Genomic DNA, 17644 nt, shown 5'->3' on the forward strand with positions numbered 1-17644 from the left:
GAGCAGTCAGGTCTTGGGGTATAGCTGGTGACACCTGCACAGTGGAAAATGCTTCCAGGTAGAAAATTAGGTCAATTTTGTGGGGTTCACTTCACTTGTCTCCATTCTGTCAGTGATTATAGTCTGATGCTTCCCAATGTATGAAAACAAATTATTTCATAGAAGTTGTCTATTCTGCCAATTATTTAGAGTAGGAGTGTAAGTTCAACCAATTAACCAGTTATTCCATCATGACAGAAAGCAGAAGTCTCCATTTGAATTGAATATCTAGGGCGGGGGGTGAGGGTGAATGGGTGACGGGCACTGAGGGGGGGACTTGACAGGATGAGCACTGGGTGTTATTCTGTATGTTGGCAAATTGAACACCAATAAAAAATAAATTTATTATAAAAAAAATGAATATCTAGCCTAGGCAGAGGACTGTGCATAAAGGAGGAATACCCTCTCCCCAAATATATGAAGTTATAATATCATTATATTGATCATCAAAATTTTTGAAAATATTGTTATATGCACTTTATTCTTTGTCAGAGAAAAGTGCCAATAAAACTACTGGAAACAAACATCATATTATATATTACTATAATAGTCTTACAGATTCCAATAATTTCAGAAATTTGACATTTTTCTATTTTTATAAGGATGTTAGTGTGAAATCTAAATAAAAAACTCAAGCCCTTGAACTATATTTACAGTAAAGCTTAAGCGGAAACTTCAAACTACAGAACATCATTTGATGTTACAAACTCAAAGGAAGGGAAGATATATAGCTAAAGTAGTTTCTCTATTTAAAAAACAAGGAAAGCAAGAGGGGAAAAGGTTTTTTCAAGAGACAGTTAAGAGACAATTTTATGCTAACTTATAATGGCCTTTCTTCCTTTTAGTAATAAAATAACAGTTCATATCTATGCATAAGCATTTATGCTCTTCACTTTGATGTGGACCTTTTCTGAAGGCAAAATTTATCACATTTGCATAGGTAGAGTTGGAAGGCTTGTCAAAAGTTATGCCAAACAGAGGGACAAACACAAGTTTCTGCTCACGTATTTTTTATATTCAGTTAGTATGCCACAAAATAAGCATAGTCATTGTGTATTCTTACAGAAAGACTGATGAATTCTGTTTTAAAATGATTCATTTCAAAAAGGTAAATATGTATTTTCCTGAATAAACTCTTGATAATTCCCACAAGGCACTATTCTCCTTGACTGTTTCCTCCCGACAACTTCCAACAAGTTTGATTTCTTCTTCAGTTTTTGATGCCCTAATTTTTGCATCTCTATTTGTAATTCTTTCCTGATTTTGTTAACCCCAAATAGCATTCATAATTGAGCTGTTAGGGTCAACAGCTGGGAGTAACAGCTAGGAAGGCCAAATGGAGAATTCTTATATGGTACAATACATAGTACCTTCCCTAACTCAGGAGCAGTGTCCACAACAAATTCCATGCTCTAAGAAAAGTAGGCACACTGCATTGATCCAGAGTATTTGTTCAATACCTTAGAAGTACTTACACCAGTTGGACTGCATCTTTTGTTAGTGCACAGCATGCAGAGAAACAGTGGTAAAAGGCACTTTGGCCACTCTAAATTTAATGTGAGCTCTATTCTTTAAATTCTGTGGCACTTTTCCTTTGAAATGTATATTCCAAACTTCAAACTTTAACTATCAGTAATGATTATGATCTCATGGGCCCCAGAAGAAACAAGAAAATGGCTCCGGATTCAAAGAGAAATTTGAAACCTGACATGATATTTGAATAGAGTAAGGCATTAGCATTTACAAAAGAAGCTGTTTTCCAATATGTGTATTTTAGCACATTTATATGCAACAGTCATAAAAATGAAACATGAGGTTCTCATCTGCTTGAGTACAGAAAATCAGTTTTGGGCTTTATAGCCGAAATGCCTTCTCCCATGTGCTGACAAATAGTTCTCGCCTCCCAACTACCAACTCAACCTCTGAAGATACAATAAATACAGTTAATGTCACAGTTGTCATCATTGCTAACGCGGCAAACTAGTTTTTTTTTGTTTTGTTTTTTTTTTTTTTTTTTTTAGCCTGCTTCGTTCTTGCTGTAGCAAAATATTTCCACGCGTGAATGACTGACAATAGAAGGCAATAACCGTACAGTAGTGAAGAGCCCATGCTCTGGATCCGGGCTGGATTCAAACCTTGGTTCTGACATATTTACCAGCTGTGTGATCTGGGGCATATTACTTAACGTCTCTGTCCCTCCGCTTCTCACCTGTAAAAGTAAATAAATAAATGAATAAATACATAGATAGATAAATAGATCAATGAATGATTGAATGAATAAATGAATAAATAAATAGATAAATAGATGAATGAATGATTGAATGAATAAATGAACAAATAGATGGATGAATGAATGAATGAATAAACAGATAAATGAATGATTGAATGAATAAATGGATAGATAAATGAATTATTGAATGAATAGATAAATAGACGAATGAATGATTGAATGAATAAATGAACAAATGGATGAATGAATGAATAAATGAACAAATAGATGGATGAATGAATAAATGAATAGATAGATAAACAGATAAATGAACGAATGATTGAATGAATAAATGGATAAATAGATGGATGGATGAATAAATAAATAGATGAATGAATGAATCAATGGATAAACGAACGAATGAATGAATAAATGAATGGATAAATGATAGATTAATGAATAAATAAATAAATGAATGCATGAAAAATGAATGAATAAATAGATGAACGAACGAATGAACGAACGAATGAACGAACGAACGAACGAATGAATGAATAAAAAACAAAAAGAATAAATCAAAAACCTAGATTTAGAAAGTGCTTAGCAGCCCGTTTTTCCCGCCCTCCTCGCGTTTTCCGGGAAGGCCGCTTTTGTACCCGCGGGCGGCGCGCCCGGAAGGGCACCTGGCAAACGCTGAGCTCCTCGCGAGGCCGCTGCTCTCCGTGTTACCGCCGTCCCCGCTCACGCGGTCTTCGCGATCTTCGCGACGATGACGCGTAACCGGCGTGGATCGTCGGCTCCCGGCACCCGCCTCGCCCCGATCTCCCCCGGAGCCGCCGCGGCGCGGGGACTCGGGAAGCCGCTCGACGGCGCGGGCGGGTGCCGGGAGCCGACGATCCACGCTCGCATCCACGCTCGCAAGCCCGGGCCTGGCGCCGGGCAGGGGCGCGGCGCTCGATTCCCTTCCCTGCCTCCGCCGGGCCCCTGGCGCGCATGCTCAGTGCGGCCGGGCCCTTGCCTTTGATTGCGGTTCTCCGGGCGGCCGCGGCGCCCCGGGGCTGGCTCGGGGATGGGGCGGGAAGCCCCCGGAGCTGCTGCTGCGCGGCGGCGGCGGCGCGGTGAGGAGGGCGGCGGCGGCGGCGGCGGGGGTTAGCGGCGGCGGGTTAGCGGCGGCGGCGGCGGCGGCGGCGGCGGCGGCCGCGGGGGGCGGGGGGCGCGGGGGAGGAGGCCGCGGCGGCTCGTGGGTGAGCGTCTGGGAAGCGCTGCCATGGCGTTTCGCAAGAAGAGCGCCAAGAACCCCCCGGTGCTGAGCCACGAATTCATCCTGCAGAACCACGCGGACCTCGTGGCCTGCGTGGGGATGTTCTTCGTGCTGGGGCTGATGTTCGAGGGCACGGCCGAGGCCTCCATCGTCTTCATCACCCTCCAGCACGGCGTCCCCTTCCCCGCGGCCGAGGAACGAGCCCCGGAATCCAAGTTCCTGTACTACTACGGCGTCAAGGACCTGGCCACGGTGTTCTTCTACATGCTGGTGGCGATCATCATTCACGCCACCATTCAGGAGTACGTGTTGGATAAAATCAACAGGCGAATGCAGTTCCCCAAACCGAAACAAAGCCGCTTCAACGAGTCGGGCCAGTTTAGCGCCTTCTACCTCGTGTCCTGTATCTGGGGCACATTCATCCTAGTTTCGGAAAACTGCCTGTCGGACCCAACCCTCTTATGGAGGGCCCCTCCTCACAACATGATGACCTTTCAAATGAAGTTTTTCTACATATCCCAGCTGGCTTACTGGTTCCATGCCTTCCCTGAACTCTACTTCCAGAGGATCAAAAAGCAGGACGTCCCCCGCCAGCTGGTCTACATCGGCCTTCACCTCTTCCACATCGCCGGAGCTTACCTGTTGTACCTGAACCACCTGGGCCTCGTCCTTTTGATGATGCACTACTTCGTGGAATTCCTTTCCCACATCTGTGACCTGTTCTACTTCAGTGACGACAGGTACCGCAAGGAGTTTTCCCTGTGGGCCGTTGTGTTCATCCTGGGCCGGCTTGGGACGTTGATCGTCTCGGTGGTGACTGTTGGCTTTCACCTGGCAGGAGGGCAGGCTCGGAACTCCGACGCCACCGCCGGGAACGTCAACGTGCTGGCCGCGAAAATCGCGGTGCTCTCGTCCAGTTGCACCATCCAAGCGTACATAACCTGGAATTTATTTAATGTCCAGCTTCAGAGGTGGATGGAGGAAGACGCTACCCTGCAGGCCCCAAGTGTGAAGAAGAAACGGACTAAAGGGAGGTCTTCCAGAAAAGGAACAGAAAATGGGGTGGCGACTGCGAACAGAGTAGACTCTCCCCATAAAAGGAAAGAGAAACCTTCCTAATGAGTTCCAAGCTGACTGACGCCTGGCCCCAAAGAAGTCTGCTCTGCTATGACATACCTGTGCGCTAGAGATTTTTTCTGTTCTTGAAAATAACTTGTGCTGTCTTCGATTTGCTATTGTTCTGATTGTTCTGTGTAATGTATTCTTTTTTTTTTTTTTTAAAGGCATTGGAGGGGAGGATGATTACTATGAGTGGGGAAAAAAATTTGATATGGACTAAGCTACTCATCATCAAGATGGTTCAGGGATCGCCACCATATTTTGTTTTGTTGCGTTGGAACATTTTCTTAATGATTTGCAGAGAGGACTAAAAACTCCCGCCTATCAGTGACACAGTTTCTTGCCCCTGCCAATCTTTTAGAGCGGTCGCAAGGTGGTCTGGTATTTTGAATATTCCCCTTTAGGGTAAAACGGAATTATTATAAAGGTGGAACTCAACTTCATTACGTTTTTCAGTGTTCTCTAATTCTTAGAATTTTTAAATTTTTGTTTGATTTTTTTTTTTTTTTTTTTTTTTTAGAACTTACAGCGGGAGGAGACATTTGTTAAAACCACCAAAATAATGATGCGTTTTATAGATAGCGGTTGTTAATGTTACATCCCCATTAAAAAAAAAAAAAAAAACCACTAATGGGTAATATGTGGAAATTTATTACCATATATTGAATTGAAATATCTTGAATTAATATAAGAGTGTTACTGGAGAGGTAAATCATTCTTGTCCATTTGAAACCCTTGTAAACTAGAAATGAAAAAAATTAAATATTTACTGTAAAAGGACATCGGACTTAGTGTTTTTTGCTATGTTTCTAAAAAAATTATTCTTACTGAGGCTTGTTATAAGTTTGGTATCCACAGCATCTTGGAAAAATATTGTTTAACCTGTAAATCATTTTGAAGACGCTTTTCTTGATGTCTTGATGTCAGCTAATTACATGCGGAAAACACACTAACCTAAAGTAGTTTGGAAATTGGGTAGGTAGTCTTATGAAAGGCTTGTCAAAAATGCTATTATAACTATAGCACCACTAACATCATTAATTGGGAAACATTCATCTGTATGAGCCCTACTTTGGATATGTGGTACACTAAAGTGTATGTGGGTATATAGTTGTATAGATAGTATCATTACTGAACCCAATAGAAAGAATGGCCTGTAGTGGGTATTTTATTTATCTCCTTTTCTCAACCTTCATTTTGATTTCTTTTCCATAATGTGAGTATTTATGCTTTTTTTTCAGGAGACAATGCCTGAAAAATATGCTAGCATAAGGCCATAGATTTCCCATTCTTCGCTTTCGTCCCACGACATCTCTCATCTTTGATTTTGATAGCCTTCTGTTTGGTTTATTGTGGGTAATTTGGCTTTTCCAGTCATGGAGGTCTTTGGAAATTAAATGTAGTATACTTGTATTGCAGATTAAAGACAGAAGAGCCACTCTTGGCCTAGCTTTCTTTTCTCTTTGCTTTGAGAAGTCTATAACAAAGCAAGATTGTTTCTTTTTAGACTATAGAATCCATCATTCTACTCCCCCATCCCTTCAGTTGCTGTCTTGTTGGTAACACATGCCCTGAGGCCCCCAAATTAAATAACTCCACTTTGACCAACCATTGTGCAATCTTAAAGATTTTCAACTTCTCATGTAACAGAGTGCTCTTTCTCACTTGCCTCACTTTTAAGGAGTTCTAGTCTGTTACCTTGTAGCCCCACTCAAGGTAACAACTAACTTTTTCTTTTCTTTTTTTCTTTTCTTTCTTTTCTTTTTTGATTTTATTTATTTACTCATGAGAGACACACACACACACACACAGAGAGAGACTCGGAGACATAGGCAGAGGGAGAAGCAGGCTCCCTGCAGGGAGCCCGATGTGGGACTTGATCCTAGGACCCTGGGATCATGCCCTGGGCCCAAGGCAGATGCTCAACGACTGAGCCACCCATGTCTTCCACAAAATTCTTATCCATTATATACTTCAGCTGAAAGTAATTACAGGCCTGACTCAAAGTGGCAAATGATTACAGGAAGATTAGCTCATGTAACTGACAATTCCAAGAGTTAAATTGGACTTAACACTAAATATGATTAGGGCCTAGATGGATTTCCCTGGGATTTTCTTGGCTTTGTCTCTCTCAGATTAACTTTCTGCTTGTGAGCAAATGATTATAGCAGTTCTAGACTTCATACCTGCATACTACATAGTAGAGAAGAAGAGATAAAAACCAGATTTCTAGAATTCAGAACACTGAGAGTTACCTTTAGTGAACTCATTTGGTAAAGGGGTATACTGGTTTGATTGGTCAAGTTAGGTTACATGCTTCACCTGTGAAAAAAAGCAAAGCATATTTCTTGTAAAATACGGGTTCATGAAAGGTAGTGAGGTTATGGAAAGAGAAAGGGGGAAGGATGCTGTATACATCTCAACTCCCCACAAAAATGAGTTGTCAGAGTATAAATTTGTGGCAAATTATGTAGCAATGCTACAAATGACATTCAGCAATACAAATTAAGTCACTCTTTAATACTACACTCCAAAAAAAATATCCTGCAATAGATCTTAGTGTGATAATTTGATTTCTGTTAAAATGGACCATGTGGAAACAAAATTTCCATTATGATTACTCAAGGTATTATTAAAGCAGGCATTCATTAGCTCAAAGAAAACACAAATAGCTAGTCACCAAAAGTTGCAGAAGTCATAAAGGTATGTCTGATATTTGAATTTGAAGATTTTGTACTGATTCATTGGCATCAATGACTGCCAAACTTTATTCCTTAAATAAGTCTACAGGTATAGATTTTCTAGGATGTATTCAAAGTAAATTTTGTTTAAAAGAAGATTATTCTAGCACCTAAAAGTGTCTCCCATTTTTCCTAAATAGTGTAAATGTGTTTTTCAACCTACATATTTCATAAAAGACAAGCAAATTTTAAGCCCTGTTATTTTCCTGGTGATCAGTATAATTCTCCATTTCATTTCAATTAAAATAAACCCCGATAACCTTGTAAATATTTCATTTATCTCTCTTTGGTATTTGTTTACCTGTAGAGGAAATATGTATAGCCAATAGTGTATTAACCTGGAATGGGTTTAAGAAGATGACTTGCAACATTAATAGTTTAAAATTTATTGAAGACAGAGTATAGTCTGATATTATTTTTAAAATTATCTATCTATCTATCTATCTATCTATCTATCTATCTATCTATCTATCTATCTATTCATAAGAGACACGGAGAGAGAGGCAGAGACATAGGCAGAAGGAGAAGCAGGCTCCCTGCAGGGAGCCTGATGCTGGACTCCATCCCAGAATCCAGGATCACACCCTGAGCAGAAGGCAGATGCTCAACCCCTGAGCTACCCAGGCATCCCGGTATTTTTAATTTGGAAAAACAAGGGTAAAATGTTAAGTTTTCACATAATTAGACTAAATGAGAATAGTTTAGTAAAATAATAAAAGACTTACTACTGATGCTTTATACAGGAAATGACATATTGGAACAGTTCCTGAGAGGAAGTTCTTGCAGGTGAAAACATCTTGAGATGTGGAAATATCCTTGAGAATGTGGCTTGTGGAGTGTGTTGGAACCTGGGTATTTGTATTATGGCAGAGAATGCCTCTTGGGAGCCCAGACCAATATAATCTGGAGACAGAAGGGGGGCTGGCATGGCAGGAGAGGATAGACAGTATGAGTGAGTACATGGAAGTAATTGAGGCTTAATGACAGATCAGATTACCAGAGAATTCACACCCTCCCATCTCCTGATTTTCTCTGGAAATAGAGGAGTTTTGTGGGGTTTTTTTCACCACCATCTTTAAATCATACATATCTTAGGAGGAACTATGCACACTGACTAAAACACAGTAGTACCCGCAAATTCCTGTCAATTATGGAGAAAAATTATAAGTCCATCATCTAAAAAAATCACACATTTCCAAATATTAAACTGGAAGTTTTAGGTATTCAATGAGTATGAAAGAAGTCAAATGGTAGACCATCTCCCAAGGCAATTCACCTGCTTCTTCCCGAATCCTGGCATCATGTGTTTTGGGCTACTGCATTGGGTCAGCTAATTATTATTTTTTTTTTAACAATTTGAAAAATACATTGATGTGCAAACTGACTGCTTGGGGGGATGTTTGCATAATTTAGGAAATGAGAAAACAATGTATTAAAAAACCAATGTATTCAAATTTACAAATTATATTTTAATATTCATGTTGGCAACTTTGTATTTATTGATTTGAGGGACAGCTTATTTAAATTAGACAATAAGACCAGTAAGATGTGGAAATATGAATTCTATCTTGGGATGTTAAAACTTTAAGTGTGTGATGGCTGAAGTGAAATTTCATTTGAGCACTAGGAAATGTTTTCTCATATTTTCTCAAGTCATGAGATCCTGCGCACTGACATGACTTGATTTGGTAAATGATGTTGGTGGTGGTGAAACTGATAATTTTTTTACTTTAAATTTGAGAATTCACTTTCCCTTTATTTAAAATAGATCTTTTGCCTGAATTATTGTGTAGCCATATTTCTTAACAGCAACGCCAGTACACCATTACTGTGATGTTAATTTAACTCTGTTCATTTTTAAATTCAAGCAAACCTTTAACACACGTCACATTCCACTTTTAGTTCCTAAATTTCATTAAATTGATATAAATTCAGCAAAGAAAGGTAATAATGTGATAAGTATTGGATTGTATGTCTCTAAAATGACAATGACAGTTATCTCAATAACTGCTATGAAGATGGAAAATATATGTATCATACAGTGTCATAAGTTACATGTGCATAGACTGGTTCATATGTTGCCTATATCTATCATCGATCTGTCATTACACACTCATATACATAGTCTCATTTACTATATGTGCATTTATGGATGCATATATATTCATGTATGCACATACATAAGTAGGTATTTTCCCCTATGTATTTAAGTTGTTTATTTTTTTAATAGACTAGTTTTTTGGAGAAGTCTTAGGTTTATAGCAAAATTGAGCAGAAAATAGAGTCCTCATATTATTCCTAATTCCCTCCCCTACCCAACCTTCCCCATTATTAACATATCCACTAATTTATATTGTACATAATAGTTTCATTGCCTAGAAGTCCTCAGTGCTCCACCTGCTCATCCTTCTCTCCCCTATTCATTTTTAAACACTGTGCAGATGTACAACATTGAGTTTTCCCTTATGTCTTAGCAGGAGGCAATGGAAAAGTGAGATAGTTCAAGCATAGCAATAGCTCCACCTCTGTATCTAGCTGATGTTTTATAGGGATTTCTGTCCCAAATGTATGAATTATTTTGACTAAATAATCCGCATCACAGATACATATATGGCTATATTTAAAATGTATAGAAATTCTCTTCTGAATAAATGCAGACTTATTTTAAAGACTTGCCAAATTCATATTACTATGGACTAATTTTCTTACATAAATGACAGAAAATAGAAATGATATGTAAAAACTTGATATGTTAATTCTGAATATAGATCTTTATAATGAAAGCATTTGAAAACATTGGTCTAGGTAAATTTCATTACCAATAAAAATTCAGTTTGTACCATATTCAAAATTACATTTCAGACTGAGTAAATGAGCTAAGCATTTATTTAGGAAAATCTAAGAGCATCAACAACCACTTCAGTAGTTATGAATACTAGAAAATAAGCTCCTTTGGTATCAAGTAATATATATTCTTCATCATTCCATCCTCATTAACTAACATAGTGTCTCTTAGTAATTTCTCAGAATTTGTTGAACTCAGTTGAAATAACCTTTTATTTCACTATTAAAACAAAGAAAATTAAGTACAACATTCTTTTGCTATCTTTTCTAATATTGACTTGCTTTCCCTTTTATGCCCTTTTCCAGTTTGAAGTATTTATTATTGATTTATTGTCAGTCTCCCATACCAGTTTGAGGTCTGGGATCATGAGTCTTTTTTTTAAGATTTTATTTATTTATTTATTTTTATCTTAAGTAGGCTGCATCCCCATTGTGGGACTTGACCTTATGACGCTGAGATTACGAGTCTCTGCACTACCAACTGAGCCATCCAGGTGTCCCGAATTCTTTAAAAGGTAAACTTAGCATCTAGCACAATTCTTAGGAGAGTGGATATATACAGTTAAAACGTGTTGACTGACAATGAACTTGATTTGTGGCAGGGTACACATTATTCATTGGCATACACATATCTTACAAAAACTAACATACGTAAACTTTAATATTTTGTTCTTAAGCCATTTAAGTGAAAGCCATGGTTCCAAACATTGGACTTTTCTTTAGAAAAGTCCAAGAGTCATGTATCATCATTCTAATGGTCTTTGTGATTTGCTAAACTCCGAAACTTGAGTGCTTTTTCTAAGAATTAAGCTGGTATGGCTTCTAAATGTGAAGCTACTATCAAAATCTTCAATATATGAATCAGAATGCCATTTTTAACGTGCACATGAATGAAAGATATGATAGTTGATCCACATCCTGAAAGGCAGTTTTGTAATGCTAAAGAACAAGGAGAGCAGTGATATTTGAAAGATGAAAATGACTAAGGCAAGGACCCCATCACAGAATCCAAACCTGAGTAATGGCTGGTGAGATAGGCAAAAAATAAGGGTAAACAGCATTATGGAACCAAAAAGAAAAGTATAATAAGAGAATGAAGATATCAGTTTTAGCCAAAACTATTGAGAGGTCAGGCTCCTTAAGATTAGAAATAAAAAAAGTCTGCACTTGGCAACATTTAAGTCACTGGAGACATTGGCAAGATCACTTTCTGGGGAATGATGGGGATGAGAGCCCTACTGGAATGGATTAAAGAGAGAATGTGAGGTAAGGATATGTGATATGATACTACAAATACTCTCCAGCAAATGTTTCTGTGAAGAACAGATAAATGGAAAAGAGTAATGGTGCTCTTATGAGGGACAACTGGGTGGCTCAGCAGTTGAGCGTCTGCCTTCAGCCCAGGGTGGGATCCTGGAGTCCCGGGATCAAGTCCCACATTGGGCATCCTGCATGAAGCCTGCTTCTCTCTCTGCCTATGTCTCTGCCTCTCTCTCTCTCTCTCTCTCTCTCTCTCTCTCTCTGTCCCTCATGAATAAATAAATAAAATATTTTTAAAAATGATCCTCTTATGCAATAAGCAAAGAGGGATGTGGAGTCAAGAGAGTTGGTTTTGTTGTTATAGTAGGGTTTTTTTTTTTAGGATAGAAGATATGAAGATATTAAGAATATCTGTATATTTGAATACTGAAAAAGACAAATCAGAATAGGAGATGACAGCTGCAAGAGCAAATCCCAATTACATGAGTCCACCAAAGAAAGGCATATACAGCATGAATTCCTGATTTGAAAAGAACACTTTTAAATTAAATCTCTAGTTTGCATATCTTCAGGAAACCTTTGAAACATCTGCATGCAGCAGACACATATAAGGAGATGTTTATATTTCCTTGCTCTTATTCTATATTATTGCATTATAGTAGGTATTAGATTTACCATTATGACCATTAAAATCCAAGTAGAGGTAGTAGTATAAAATATTTGAAAGGATGGCGTTAGTTGGGACACCTGGATGGCTCAGCGGTTGAGCGTCTGCCTTCAGCGCAGGGCGTGATCCCAGAATCTGGGATCGAGTCCCACATCGGGCTACCTGCGAGGAGCCCGGTTCTCTCTCTGCCTCTCTCTCTCTCTCTCTCTCTCTCTCTCTCTGTGTGTGTGTGTCTCTCATGAATAAATAAATAAAATCTTTTTTTTAAAAGGATGGTGTTAGATGATCCTTGTCCTTTTTTTTTTTCCCAATATGTGTTGTTCTAACTTATGCAATTTTTTCCCAGAAATGAAAATTAAAATTTATTTGAATGGAGAAGACATTAAATTAAGCATTTGCAGTTGGCCTCTCTCTTTGGCTAACATACTGACAAACAACTCATATAATTTTGTTAGGGTTGGGTGGATGTCTATTTCTGTCAATTAAAGAACTTGTCAACCTAACAGAGGGTAATTATCCCAAAAGAACAATAAATTGCCAACAGAAAGATTGCGAAATGTGTGCAAATACAATTTATTCAAGTAAGCAAAACTTACCATTTCTATTAGCATATATTCCATACTTCTCAAATACCAGGAGTATTTTAGATGCCTAAATTCTAATAATGCAACACATACCCATTACCCATACGAGTAAGTTTACATCACATTATAAGATTTTAAAGTTTTATTTTTTTAAAGCATAATTCTAGGTTTCCATAGGTTCAACCATCTTACCTTGTTAGGCCATTTATTCAGATAAATTCAAGCAACTAACCACCAGATATCTTTAAACTTTTATCAGAAAATAGCTTAACTCAAACAACTACTAACTCAGAGCCTATACAATGGTTTTAACCACAGAATAATTGCTAGAATTTTTATATATGTCACCACATTCCAAGGTAGAACTGAAATTAATATAGGCCTGCTGAAGCTGGGTGAAATCTAATATCTACAAATTTTATGTTCATCATACTAGTGATTAAAACTTATATTAAAGAGCAAAATGTACACTTATAAGATTTTTTTTGTTTAGCTCTTTATATCTTTAAAATATCTATAGCAAATTTTAAAATGCTATATCTAATCTATACATAGCAGAGTCAAAACTATAAACAAATCTCTAATTTTTTTGGAAAAAAAAAAGTCAAATAGTTAAGAAAATGGCCACAACCTGAAATTCAGCAAATACTGAATTTGCTGTTTATCATCAGCAGATAATGCATTTATGTTTGTCATCAGCAGATAATGAAAAGATATTTGAAAGTAACATATCTCTAGTCATAATGTACAGATATTTTTTTTTTTTGCTTTATTTTTGCCTTTTGGTCTTAGTTATTTTTTTCTCTCCTTTCCTTACTTTCCAACAAATTCAAATAATACAATGAATTTCAAAGGCACCAGGTGTTCATTTGATTCTGAGCTGTATTTTCTTTTTAATTGACGTTGCTATCTTTCCAATCAATTATCATGACTAGGACTAAACAGGGCTAATGACAAGTTAAAAAATAAAAGAAAGTGTGCTTTTTTGAAAATCTATACCAAGAAGAAAAGGGCCTGCTGATGTTTTTAATCAACTTCATTATTCCTATCAATAATGCTAATTCATAAAAAAATAACCCGAAGACTCTGAGAATTTATTAGCACTACTTAAATACCTAATTTCACTATATCTTGTAGGCTGACTTCTTAATATCATTACGTGTTAATGAAAAGGACATATTTTGAATGCAACTCCTCCCATTTGAAAATAGCCTATTAGTCACACTCTATCCCACACATACATATTAGTATGAAATTAAACAACAGAAGCAGAAGATGAATAGCATTACATAACAAATGTACATAGCATGTCTGATAAAATCATGTGATTGGGTAGAGAGAGAAAGATGTCCAAAAGATAATGAAAAAAAAAAAAAAAAAAAAGCCAGCAAGGGAAGGTCTCCATGAATCTCTGAAGTTTCCTTAGGCAATTTGTTACAATGCACAGGTGCCACATGAAACAGTCATTCCAGGTAAAATGGCATGGCTGTTGCTGGAGCTTGCTCCAACTTTGGCAGCCACGAACTTCTCTAAAATAGGAAAAAAAAAAAAAAAAAAAAAAAAAACTGCTCTAACTAACCTGCGCTTCTTAGGCCTAACTTCCACTCTGTGTTCCTTAGAAGAGAAGTGAGTCTCAGGAACCATTCCTCAAATATTACTGCTCATTTTCCAGACTTGGTGATGGATAGTGAGGATATAATGATACATCACATACCCAGCGCCAGGCTGTAGTTACTGGTATGCGCAGCATGAGACTCAGCCGCGGTGCCATATCCAGAAGCTGTCCAGACAGGCAGGGGGCCAAGTTTCCGTGGAAAGACAGATACAGCGGTGGAGTGTGCCTCGCCTCCTGCAAGGGCTCCAACAGTGATGCAGAGGTGAGTGCCCGGGGAGATAACCGATCAGGACTAGGCACAGTCTCCCCCAGTCATTCCGAAGAACAGAGTCAGGAAGCTCAGCGTTGCTGCCCCGGGGGCCTTCAGCCGCAGCGTGGCCCGGAGGCGCAGCGCTCGGGGGAGCCAGAGAGCCTAGTGCCCCAGGCCCGCAGCGCAATCAGTGGACTGGGAGAAGGGAGCAGTGGAGAGGGCACAAAACCTTGCGCAACGGGAACATTCTGTGCTGATCCGCGGTGACGTGGGGCTGCTAGAGGGAAGAACAGCTGAGAGCAACTCGGGAGAGTGTGTGTGACCAAGTATTACAGAGAGGAAGGCGAATTTAACAGAGCAGTCTCAACAGCTCCCGGAGGCCGCCCTTGTTGGAATCAAGTCACCGACAAAACTCCTCTGGGAATGATCGGATTGGTGAGGTCCGGAGAAAACAACTAGCCCACTAAAATATACCATACTGAAGACAATCAGTGCGACACATCACGTGAAAACCATTCTGAAAAAACTCCGCATGTTTAACTTGCAAAAACATAGGCACATTCTACAGTTTAACACGTGATTGTGTGAGAATGGTTGACAGCCTGAGAATATTTGTAAATCAGAAACGGAATCACGTATATCCACTTCAAATTTCCTACGAAATTCTATGACAGCTGTTTGGATTAATTCTTGGCGCCCTGATGGCAGCATCTCTGTGCCACATTACTTATTATCTCCCTGCATGATAGTCCTTAGGTGAATACCTAAGCCCTTGAACAATCCCCTTATCGGAGTCATTCTTTGGAATGTGACATTATTAAAGAGATATACTTGATCTCGGTTTTAAACCTTGGAGAGAAGAAACCATGAGTGGGTTTCTTCAAATGAAAGTGTCAAACAGGAATAGGCTCTGGCAGGGAAATCTATCCTGAAGTGCCAACTCGTTCTCCACTGAGCCGGTGTTATCAGGTTGACCTCCAGCTCGCTGGGGAGTGTTCTAAATGTGCAGTGCTGCTGGCCAGCAGCACGTATTCTGTGAAATTCCCAAAGATTGATTTTACTTCCTGGGGAAATACTATTTATTCGCATCTGTTTTCAAGGTTCTTAAGGGGGGAAAAAACAAACAAAAAAAATGCTTGTCTTCCCACTGCCTACAGGCAGGCTCAGAGAATGACATTACCATGCCTTTTAAAAAGTATTGAATTAGATGGCTAATAATGTTTTCTTCTAGATTATTCTAAAAAGAAAAATAGTTGGCATGTATTAGGGCATGTTTTACATAAAAAAGCAATTCTGGTATTGACTGAAATAATTTAAATCAATTGTTCTAGTTTTAAACAATAAAGCATAAAGGGGGAGAAAAGCCCTTTTCTTTATAGCTATTCTCATGGATTTTTCTTAAGAGATACTTTTACACGTTAGAAAACTTGTAAGAAACGTTTCACTATATTTACACACACACGTACACACACACACACACACACACACACATATATATATATATATATATATATATATATGTTTTAGTTTCTGTACTATAGGATTAATCCTCTTGGTGATTATGACAATAGCCTGAAATTCTTGAAGTTACTAAGAGTTCCTCATTATTTAATTTGTTTTTTTCCCCCAGTATATTATTTTAAAGTGTTGGAAGAAAAAAAAAGTCCTACTATGTAAGATTCTGGTGAAGTTAATCTATATGACAATTTACAAGACAAAATTAATTATTCATAAATAATTAAGGCTTAAATTCTTCATTTTTATTATCATTCTTGAAATCTGTTTGATTAACTAAGACATAATAGAGATGTTAAAAGATTCATATGATTGTAGGTATCAGAAAAAATACCTAACTAAATTTAAATGGCATTTTAGAAAAATCATATCTAGATTTGTTTTATGTTATTCATGAGATTCCATACATTATTATAACATCATATACATCAAAGCTTCATAGCTATTCAAGCTAGTTCTGACCATTCCATACTATTACATTCTGATTAGGGACATCATGGCATTTGCTGTGCTGCTTTAAGTTCTATATTTTGATCACTAGCTCCCTCACTAGAATGTAAGTATGTGAAGGAAATTGAAAATATTTGTGCAATTGAATGAATCTATTTGCAAAATATTATTTATTTTTCAAATTGGATAAGGCTGTTCTTATTTACCATGGAAATGGTATTATTTACAGGCAAGAAATTGAGCTTCATTAAGGTTTAGCAGAACAGAGGTATGATAAAATTTCAAGGAATTATTAGGATAAATGTTCCAATGATCTCCTATGTGAATTGTTCCTTGTATTACATATTTGACAACAGTAAACAGCTTCTTGTTCATTATCTGCTTACAGTCATAATAGGTTTAGGTAATTTATGTCCAATTAAGTTATAACTACTTGAGTATAGAGGTCTTATGCTTCATTATATGCCTTAAATTCCACAGTATACAGTATAATGGCCTGTTAAAGATGACACTTAAATGATATTTTTTATTGATTATAGTTGGTATAAAAGTATAATTCCACTCTCAACTCAGCAAATGTTAACCAAGTGCCTTCTATGGCCAACACCATGCTCAGGCCTACAGCTAACAGTGAGGAAATACAGTCCCTCACTGAAAAAGGTTAACAAGCAGGTGTAATAAGGTGCTTATTCTTCTTATTAGAATAAGCAATGTCATTAGGTGGAGTACTCATGCTATAGGAGAAACTAGTCTCATCTTAAAGTTTAAGGAAGAAGGTAAAGAGGTGATGATGACAATAAGAACTGTAGGAAAGTGTAGAGGTTGGGCAGTTCCAACAGCGAGGTGCACATTTTCCAGGCAAATAGCACACAGAAAGACTCAGAACTACCAGGGGACATGAAAATCTTGAGAGCCAGCAATATTGTTAGAATATAGAGCTCAAGTGAGGGAATATTATACTAAGAACTTTATACTGAGCTGAGATTAATTTCTTATCAATATCTTTCTTCTTTTAGCTCTCTGGCTTGGATAAACTAGCCACTGAGTTACTGTTTTTTGAGACAGAAAATGCAGGGGGAGAAATAAGTTT

General features: G+C 38.0%; 1 protein-coding gene and 1 long non-coding RNA gene across 2 annotated transcripts in view; one reads left to right on the forward strand and one right to left on the reverse strand.

Moving 5' to 3' along the window:
- Positions 1 to 773: 773 nt before the first annotated feature.
- LOC129521121 (uncharacterized) overlaps positions 774 to 17644 on the reverse strand; it is a 45454-nt gene continuing 28583 nt past the window's right edge. Inside the window, exon 3 of the long non-coding RNA XR_008666765.1 lies at positions 774 to 2248. This is a non-coding gene — a long non-coding RNA (uncharacterized LOC129521121). The remainder of the gene's footprint in view (positions 2249 to 17644) is intronic.
- TRAM1L1 (translocation associated membrane protein 1 like 1) lies at positions 3485 to 5408 on the forward strand. Its single transcript, XM_055342340.1, has one exon. The coding sequence runs from the start codon at positions 3516 to 3518 to the stop codon at positions 4626 to 4628; it is 1113 nt and encodes a 370-aa protein (XP_055198315.1). The 5' UTR covers positions 3485 to 3515; the 3' UTR covers positions 4629 to 5408.

The sequence above is a fragment of the Nyctereutes procyonoides genome, unplaced genomic scaffold (assembly GCF_905146905.1).
Source record: "Nyctereutes procyonoides isolate TBG_1078 unplaced genomic scaffold, NYPRO_anot_genome, whole genome shotgun sequence".
NCBI classification, from domain to species: Eukaryota; Metazoa; Chordata; class Mammalia; order Carnivora; family Canidae; genus Nyctereutes; species Nyctereutes procyonoides.